General features: G+C 63.7%; 1 protein-coding gene across 4 annotated transcripts; it reads right to left on the reverse strand.

Moving 5' to 3' along the window:
- Nucleotides 1-5920: 5920 nt before the first annotated feature.
- On the reverse strand, nucleotides 5921-8707 carry GAL3ST1 (galactose-3-O-sulfotransferase 1). Of its 4 annotated transcripts, none has more exons than XM_009280110.1 (3): nucleotides 8598-8704; nucleotides 7583-7603; nucleotides 5921-7070 (listed from the first exon to the last, which is right to left on the reverse strand). In XM_009280110.1, exons 1-3 carry the CDS (start codon nucleotides 8702-8704, stop codon nucleotides 5921-5923), a joined length of 1278 nt encoding a protein of 425 aa, XP_009278385.1. The 4 variants fall into 4 exon arrangements, with proteins under 4 accessions (XP_009278385.1, XP_009278387.2, XP_009278384.1 ...); XM_009280112.2 differs by lacking the exon at nucleotides 7583-7603 and adding an exon at nucleotides 8353-8383 and having other exon boundaries at nucleotides 5921-7053; nucleotides 8588-8671; XM_009280109.2 differs by lacking the exon at nucleotides 7583-7603 and having other exon boundaries at nucleotides 8580-8707.
- Nucleotides 8708-9339: the final 632 nt, after the last annotated feature.

A 9339-nucleotide genomic window follows, 5' to 3' on the forward strand; every position in this document is an offset into this window, starting at 1 on the left:
AACGGAGCCGACCCCGCGCCCCCCCCCCCCCCCCCGGCCCCAGCCCCCCCCCCCCCACCGCTGCCCCTGCACCCCCCCTCCCCTCCCCCCCCCAAGATCCTGAAGGCACATGGGGCCACCACAGCCCAGCCCTGGTACCTGGCAGCTCTCTGGGGAGGGTGTCACCAGGGGGACAGCCGGTGTCACAGCAGTGGCACAGGGCGCTCCGGGAAGGGTCCTCCGCATTGTGCCAGCTGGGAGGAGAGGGCAGAGCTGAGGTTGGAGGGGTCTGGGGGTCCCCAGCCTCCACCCCAAGACCCGCATGGTGCCATGCCATCAGGTCCCTCCAGCCCTGCAGGTCTCTGCCACCCCAGAGGAGATGTCCCCCAGGTGACACCAAGCACCTCCCCAATTCGTCTGCACCCAGAGGGAGCCGAGGCCTGTGGTGATGCCACCTGGCTACCACTGGAGAAGGGGTGGCATCCAGACCGCAGTGGGGTGGCTTGGTGCCCCAGATGGGTCCCCTTGCCAAGTGGCTTCTGGTCCCAAAGCACCCAAGGGTGCTCAGGTCCTGGGGCACTATCAGGGTGCCCGTGCCAGGGCTGAGCTTACCTGGCCGTGGCTTGGCTGTAGAAGCAGGACCTGGCACCATGCCCCCGGGCGGCGGCGGGGCTCCACGCCGTCAGCAGGCAGTGCACGTAGACCTGCTGAGACACCAGCCTCGGGCAGGGCATGCCACCAGCACATCCTTCCTTGGGGACCCCGCTCTCCTCCCACCCACCCCCACGGGGTTGAGGCTACCCCAGAGGGGAGCAGGACACTCCAGGAGGGATGGTGCTCTGGGAGCCCCAGGTTATCCCCTGTAGGGCCTCTGTCCCGCCACCAAGGACATCACCCCAACCTCACCTCCTCTTCCTCAGGCTCATCCTCCAGCACGGGGGCCGGGATGGTGAGCTGGAGGGCAGACACTCCTCTCCGGTGCTGGACGGACATGCTCCCCAGCTTCTGCCCATGCAGGCACCTGAGGCAGGAGAGGAGCACAGAGACATTCCCATGCTGTCTCCAGGCCCTGGACATCTCTTCCCGTCAGGATGTCTTGAAGGACCCCAGGGTGCTTGGAGCAGCGGTCTCCACCTCCTGCCCCATGGGCACTGACCCATGACTGTTCACCACCATGAAGACCCTCCTGGAGTGTCCCCCCAGCTGCTCCGAGCTGGTCCCGTAGCACTGATCCACGTAGATCTTCAGGGAGATGCCAGGACTGAAGTCAACCCTGGCCTCCAGGCGGACGGCAGAGCCGGGGCTGAGCACCAGCGGCTTCTTCATGGCACTGGGGTCCCCTGAAGGAAAAGGGAGGGTGGGCTCAGTGTGACATCCCCGAGCCTGTCCCACCACAGATAAGAACATCAGACACATCCCAGGCCACCACCCCTAGGTGTCTTTGCCTGCACCCCTGTGAGGCAGGTGCCTGCCTGCAGCTCCCCAATTTCAGAGCTCATCCCCTGTCCCTGGAAGCCAAGAGCTGTCCTGGCTTTGTCGCCCTGGTTTGGCTTCCCTGCCTGCTCTCCAGAGCTACAGCATCTTCCTGGTCCCCTCCATGGAGCCGAGAGGGACCATGTCACCCATCAGACTGACAAGGGGCAGCTGACCCCAAAAAAAGCTGATCATGGAGTCAAGCACAGGGTGGGGAACATCTCAAAGCATTCAAAGCCCTACACCCTCCACAAGACTGGGAGGGATGGTCCTGCAGGGGTGGCCACCTTCTCCTGGTGGGCCCTAGTGCTGAGGCCACTCAGGAGAAAGTGCTGGGTGCTGACGGTCAAGCCCCGGGGGCTTGGCTGGACCCGTCCTGTGATTTCATCCCCCAAAGTTGGGACCCGACACAAGACCCAGAGCACTCACCATCCAGGAGCCTCAAGGTGAAGTTCATGATGGGCTCCTCGGAGCGGGGGTGAGCATGAGCCCCACCAGGCACGGTGGCAGCAGCAAGCACTGGGGCTGCGGCCCTTGTCCCCATGCCTGAGGACACCACTGAAGCCACCACCGTGTGACCGGAGGACGCTGAAGCCACTGGAGCCGTGGTGGTCCCTGCAGCAAGGGGAGGGTTTAGCCAGTGGGGCTGAGCGTGCAGCAGCTGGAGCAGCATGTCCCAGGCACAGTGAGGACATCCAGGTCCTCAGATGTCCCCAGGACTCATGGTGGGCAGGCGGTGCTGCACAAGGAGGGGAGAGCACCCAGGAGCTCAGTTGGGTTTGAGCACATCAGGGTGCTGCCCCAACCCCAGCTCCCCCAGCCAGGACCTCCCCCGGTCTTGGTGGCCAGGCTCTGGCATGGGACCACTGTGGTCGCTGTGGCGGTGGGTGCTGGAGGAGAGGGTGCTCCACAACCCTCCCAAAATGCAAGGTTAAGCATCCCCAGCCACACCAGCACCAGGCACACCTGGGAGCATCCCCCAGCACCAGGACCCCTGCCAGGGCTGGGGAGGGACCAGGAGCTGCTCGTGGGACGGGAGACCATTGCCAGCAGCCATGTACCCCACCAGTGGCTCTAGTCCCCCCACCCAAACCAGGTCCTTATAGACCTGCTGGGACCCGGGGGCACAGGGAGCTCCTGGCAAGCCCCCTTGCTCCAACCCCACATCCCCGGAGCACAGGGTCATTTTAGGAAGGCTCCTCTCCCCCAAGAGGACCTGCATCAGCAAGTCCAGGAGGGCACCAGGAATGAGCACCAGGCAAAACCAAGGGGCACCCACCACCCTCCTGCACCCAGACACAGATGCCACCACCCACCTCCCCCAGCAGAACCAGTGGGGAGACAAAGAGGGGCAGCCAGGGGGTCCCAGCCCCACTCACCTGCCACACCCAGCACCGCCCCGCACACCAGCACCCACCAGCACGGCCCCATCCTCGGTGAGCAGCAGCCCCAGCCCCAGCACCTGGGGGCCTTTAAAGACCAGGGCTGGGTGCCGACGGGCCCCAGCTGGTGCTGCCGGGTTTTGGGGATTTGCTTGATTTTCTCTGCGGTCGATCAGCAGTGCCGCGTGTGGGGCTTGTCCTACAGGCTGTCCCGGTCCCTCCGCTCAGTTCCCTGTCCCATCGCATAGTCCCAGGCCCACCACTCAGTCTGCTCCTGCGCACAGTCCTGGTCCTGAACAAGGTCCAGGTCCCGCTGCATGGTCCCAGACCCAGCACTTAGTCCTGGTCCCATGCATGGTGCTCGTCCCACCATCTAGTTTTGGTCCTGCACGCAGTCCTGGTCCAACCGCTTTGCCCTGGTTCCAGCTGCACCACATGGTCTGGTCTCACCGCTTGGTCTCGGTCCCATGGATGCTCCCGGTGCCACCTCATGGTTTTGGTCCCACCACACGGTCCTGGTCCCGTCATGGTCCCTGTCTCAGTCCTACACGTGGTCCTAGTCCCACCACACAGTTCTGATCCCACCACAGTCACGGTCCCGCATGATCCTGGTCCCGCCACGCAGTCCTGGTCCTCAATGCACCATCCTTGTCCCATTACGGTCCTGCTTGCAGCCCCGGCCCCAGTCCCACCACACGATCCTGGACCCGTGGTCCCAGCCTGGTCCCATTTATTGAGAACAAGGAGGAGGCTGCTGGGTGCTGGGACGGGGGGACTTCAGCGGGAGGACTTTCCTTCCACCCCTTGGCCCCAGGCAAGTGCAGAGCTGCTGCTCCCCACCCTGGGGCTCGCTGCCAGCTGCTCTCTGGGACAGGCAGCCCCGGGGGGCACAGGCAGCCCGGTCGGTGGCAGCAGTGCGGCCACGGCCCGGACAGAGACATGGTGAAGTGCATGTGTCTGGGGCTCCTTCCTGTCTCTCTTTTTGCAGCCCCAAAACCCCACTGCAGCTCCCTCTGCGTGGGTTGACCCGGTGGCCCGGGCGCAGAGGGACACGGAGCACGTCCCCACAGGGACGTCATCCTGGGTGGGCTGTGCAGCTGACCTCCTGCCTCGGAAGGGGCTCTTCCATCCCCCCATCTGCAGAGGGAACTGGTGGCCGGGGTGGGATTTGGCCCCTGCAGGGGACCTTAGCATGTCATGGGAGACACCTGTGGACCTCAGGGAGGTGCCCCAAGCCCCGTGTCCCCAGCGCCCGTCCCAGCGTCCGTGGGCAGCATCACGCACTGTTGAGTTGGTGGCCCCGGTGGTAGCTCCAGACTGGCCATCAGGGCTCGCGCCCACCCCAGTGCTGCTGGTGCTGGTGCTTCGGCTGGAGAAGTGCAAGTACCGGGGCCACCCTTGAAAATGGGGTGCACCCACCAGCAGCGGAGCTGGGACCCAGTGGCACGAGTGAGTTGTGTCACCCGTGATGGCTGTCCCATGGGTCCGGTGTCCCTGCAAAACCAGCAGACCTTCCTGGTGCCATCTGCACACCGTGGGAGTCCCACGCCAGCACCCGGCAGTGCAGGCGGCTCTGCAGGGACAGCGGGGACAGATCCAGGCACCCCGCTTGCGCTGGGGCTCTCGTTCCTCAGCGCCGCCCGGGGGACACGGGGCTCCCCACCCCCAGGACTGTCGGGGAGAGCAGAGCTGGGACCCCGAGGGGCTGCCGGGCCATCCCACCCGGGGAAAGCAGGATCCGGCCCCCCGGGAGGAGCAGGGACCGGCAGAGCATCCTGCTGCGGCCATGCAGCCCCATGCTGGGGGCTCAGCATGGGGAGGTGCCCATCTCCTCCACCCCCCGGAGAAGAAGGAGACGGATGGAGACCGGCTGGACCATCCTTATATCAAAAACTGCCAAATATACAATTATCTTACAAAAGTAGAATTGCTTTTTTATTTCTGGTCTTTACAAAGGGAGCAGAACACGGGCTGGGGGGCCGGCGGGGGTCTCTTTGCTGCGGGGGAGGCTCAGCTGCGGGTGCCACCTCTGTGCCCGGCCAAGGCCGCTCTTGACAGGACGCGGCATTGCTGGTGTCATCCAGCCCGGCCGGGACGCCCGAGGGCTGTTACCCCCACGGGGGGTGGGACGGACCCCATCCTCGGCATCCCCCCCGCGCCCAGGGGATGGCATCACCGGGATGGCGGCCACCGGACCCTGCTCCCCACCTCCTCCCCACGCCAGTTCTCACCAGACCCCGTGAGCCTCCCGGGATGTCCCCTGTAGGGACCGGGGCCACGGGGCCCTCTAACCAGGACAATGGGGGGCTGGGAGGGGACCTGCTGCACGGATGCCCTTCACCCACAGGGACCACAAGCCCCTTGATAAATGCCAGGGCTTTTGGGGTGGGTTTTCCATTCTCCAAACCCAAGTGCGGTCGCCGCCGCTGCGCCTTTCGGCTGGCTCCGGGTCATGGCCTGCCGTGGACTGATGGAAGGCTGAGAACGTGCTGCGCTCATCGCAACCATGGGCTGGGACCTACCGAAGCAGCGCAGCAGGCTCCAACCCACCGGCCCAAAACCAGGGCTCGAGGGAAACGGGGTGATTTGAGGAGCCCCTCGGGGTTCAGGTTCCCTGCCAGCAGCTCTGCCCACCCCGGGCAAGGAGAACCCCCTGCCACCACTGGCCAGGCACGTCCCCGCCCGCACTGCCCGACCCATGGCATGCCTCCAGCGATGTGGTGATGGATGTCCCGCTCTCGTTGTGCTGAAGCCATATCCTTCACAAATACCTCCTCCGGCCTTTCCGTGGGGAAGGAAGAAGTGGATCCTGCTGGATGCCCCCCCACCCCCCAAACCTCCAATCCCTGACCCCTCAGAGTCAGGGGTGGAGGTTCCGCTCTCCCTCCTGGTGGGTGACGGCAGCTCCCCCGCAGGCTCCTGCCCAAGTTGGGGCACGGCAGGAAGGTGATGGAGGGTCCTCCTCGGCGTTCCCGGGCACCGGAGCCTCCAGCTGGTTCTGCTCACGTCCAACCAAAAGACACCACGAGTAAGAAAAAGGAAAGCACCTGGTTCTTCCCCAGGGGGAGCGGGGTGCCCGCTGTCCCCTACCACTTCAAGAAGTCCCGCACGTGGCTCCACAGCTTGGTGATCCAGAGGTTGACCCCCAGGTCGGTCAGGTACTGGATTTCGGGCGTCAGCATCTTGCGGCACAGCTTCTGGTGCTTCTTGTTGATCTTCTTCTTCAAGTTGTAGCCCAGGATGGACTTCTCCCCCAGTGGCTGCCAGGGTTGCATGGAGGACTCTTGGATGGCGCTGGCGTCCACAGGGTGTCCCCCGTCGATGCAGATGCTCTTCATCTTCTCATTCTCCCGCTGCAGCTCGGCCACATCCTTGGCCATCCGCTCCCTCCCGTAGGCCTCCACCTTACGCCAGAAGGTGGCATTAAAATAGCGGTAGAGCTTGGCGTCGATGAGGTTCCAGGAGGTGGCCTTCTCATAGAGCTCAGGTGTCAGCCGGGAGACGGTGGAGCCCTTCCGGGCGTTGAGCTTGAAGTAGAGGACATCCTCCAGCTGCCAGCACAGCAGGTCCTTCAGCAGCACCAGGGACTCGTCGAAGTACTCGAGCAACATGACGAGGTGGAAACGGCGATCTATCTCCTGGATGTGCTCCTCCACCAGCGGGCTGTTGGCATTCATGTTGTTGTCGTAGCCCAAGTCAAAGAAGAGGAGGTTTTGGAGGTAGTGAGCGTTGAACCCGTTGGGGTCGTAGTAGTGCCAGGGGTCCCGGAGGAACTCTGCCAGCTTGTCCTCCCCCATCAGCTTCCAGGTGAGGGGGATGACGCGCCCAAAGTAGTGGAAAGAGGACTCGAAGAGGTAGGCAGGGTCCCGCAGCACCGTCACGAAGGTGGCGTCTGCCGGCAGGAGCTTGCGCACCTCCTCGTAGTGGAAGCGCATGTGGTTGCAGATGATGTTGAAGCACGCGCCTGGCCGGTAGTGCTGCACCTGGCTGCGCTCGAAGTAGGAGGGGTAGTAGAAGTCGTTGCGGCCGTTGGGGAAGGCGAATTTCAAGCGATGCTTCTCCCCGAAGCGGAAGAGGATGTTGAGGATGGTGCTGCTGGCTGTCTTGTGCGTCTTCATGAACATGATGTTCAGCTTGGGCAGGCAGCTCCGTCCCGAGGGGCTGCCCGTGCCGTTGGCCACTGCTGGCGCCTTGCCGGGGGCCGGGTAGGAGGAGCAGGAGGAGGGGATGGGGATCCTGGTGAGGAGAAGAGACAGGACACCATGGTGAGGGCAGCTCGGCCAGCATGGCCCAGCCATCATGAAGGCTCGGCCATTTTCCTTCCTGGAGGAGCTGGACCTGGGGACGGGTGCTGGACCTGGGGGTGGGTGCTCACCCCAGGGATGGGTGCTGGACCTGCTCACCCCCAGCAACCCCCAGGCTCCCCAGCGGAGAAAAGCCTGGCTTCGGGCAGAGCCCCTTTCACCCCCAGCCACGTGCCCAGCGGGTCCGGGGCACCCACCCGGCAGGAGCCCCTTGGCGAGCAGGGTAGAGCCCACCGCCCTCACGAGCCCCCTGATATCAGGTGCACCTCCGAGCCACCAAACCAAACTCATTCACCCCCTGGACAACCCCAGCCACCAAGGATGCACCGCTACGGGGGTCTTCACAGTGGTCAGCCCCCACCAGTGCAGCCTGAGCAGGGGGTCCCCATCCCTCCCCACGGGGACGGTCGTGGTGGACCTGGTGCAGGTGATGTTGAGACGTGCATCGAGACGAGCTCTCCATGGCTGTAACTCCATGGACAGGAGCTGATAACATTCTTGTGAGGTCCGGAAGCTCTCAACCCCTTGTAGGAGTCATGGAGGATCCCAGCACCCGAGCAAAGAGGGAAATAATTCTAGTGCATGACCCCACAGACGAGCTCGCGGGCCCTCGGAGAGCACCGAGAACAACTCGTGTGTTATCTGAGATGCCCGGAGCAGGGAACAGAGACCACAGTATTGAGTTACTTTGGACACCATTAATGAAGTTGTGAAGCTGATCCTTCATAATGCTCCCATCAGGCAGCGCGGGGGAGCACGGGTTGGGACATAGCTTATGAAACACCCGCAGGCGGCTCTCTTTTATAAGCCTAGAGATAAATTTGATGCCAGGAGGGATGGCCTTACTGAGCACTGGCTTTCGCCGTGACAGGCAGCAGAGAGCTTTGAACCTACCTGTGGCCATCTCTGTGGGTGAGAGTTTACACGTGGCAGTGCTCCGGTTGCTCTTGAAGGACAAGTCCTTGATAAAGAGCGCCCGAATAACCATCTCGGCTCTGCCTGCTGCTCCTGTCTGCCGGGGAATGTCTCCCGTGGTGCTTTTCTTTCTCCCAGGGGACATGAAGCCACAGTGGGCAGGGGGTCTCCTGCAACTCCTCGTCCCCTCCATCGCCCAGGAGCTGAGCGCTGGCTGCCATTTTGCAGCATGTGTCCCGTCGGGGCGCTGCGCCATTTTGCAGCATGGGTCCCGTCCCCCGGCCCCCCCCCCCCAGGGTGAGCGTCCCCAGTTGGGGGGGATGCCCCCAGCTGGGAGTTGGGGTTCGCCTTCTCCCCCACCCAAGGGACAAGGCGCAGTCTCCAACAGGAGGTTGTAGGAAGGGGACATCTCGGTGTGAAGCCACCAGAGCCTGGAAAGCCCCGGGACTGTCTCCAGTTGGGGGTGCCCCGTGTGAAACAGGGTGGCCGAGCTGCCGGGGGACACACATGGGGACCCCACACTCACTGTGTCACGCTGACTTGCAGCGGGGGGACGGCGTAGGAGTAGAGCAGCAGCATGAAGCTGGTCAGGAGGGTCCCCAGGATGAGCCCCTTGCACATGGACCTCCAGTGCTTCCCATGGTGCAGCATTGTGGTCACCTGTGGCCGGCAGAGAGGAGAACTGTTAGCACTGGGGGACAGAGAAGCGGGGTCCGGGGGGACCGTGTGATTAAAATCACAAGCAAATAAGGCACGGGGGCATCTCATGGGCATGGGAAGTCCCGGGAAGCATGTCACTGGGCTTTTCTGCGCTGGTACTGCCAGGAGAGAGGCGAGCCAGCACCAGGTGCGTCCCTGGTGCGGGCACCACAGACTGGCCAAAAAGTCCAAAAAGGCAGGCTTGCCTGACCTGTGCACCCTTTGCCCGCCTTGAGAAAACCCAAAGCGACTCCCTGGCCCAACGCAAGAGCAATCAGAGAGGCCGCGGGGCTGGAAATGAGGGGGAGAAAGGAGCTGTGCCATGGGGCAGCCCGGCGGCAGAGCGGGCATCCTCTGCCAGGCAGCACCAGCAGCTCCCCCGGCACCGAAAAATCACTGACGTGGGCAGGAGCTTTCCAAGGGCGGCTGGGATCCCTTTTCCCAAGAAAATCTCTGAGCTGGGTGAGGAGCTCCGGCAGCTTGGGATGTATCAGATGCCGTGACATCTGCCCAGCGCAGCCTTGCCCGCGTCTCCTGGCCCCTCCAGCAGCGCCGGTTGGAAGGGGGCTCACGGCTCCCCCCCCGCC

The sequence above is a fragment of the Aptenodytes forsteri genome, unplaced genomic scaffold, assembly GCF_000699145.1.
Source record: "Aptenodytes forsteri isolate BGI_AS27 unplaced genomic scaffold, ASM69914v1 Scaffold196, whole genome shotgun sequence".
Taxonomy (NCBI): Eukaryota; Metazoa; Chordata; class Aves; order Sphenisciformes; family Spheniscidae; genus Aptenodytes; species Aptenodytes forsteri.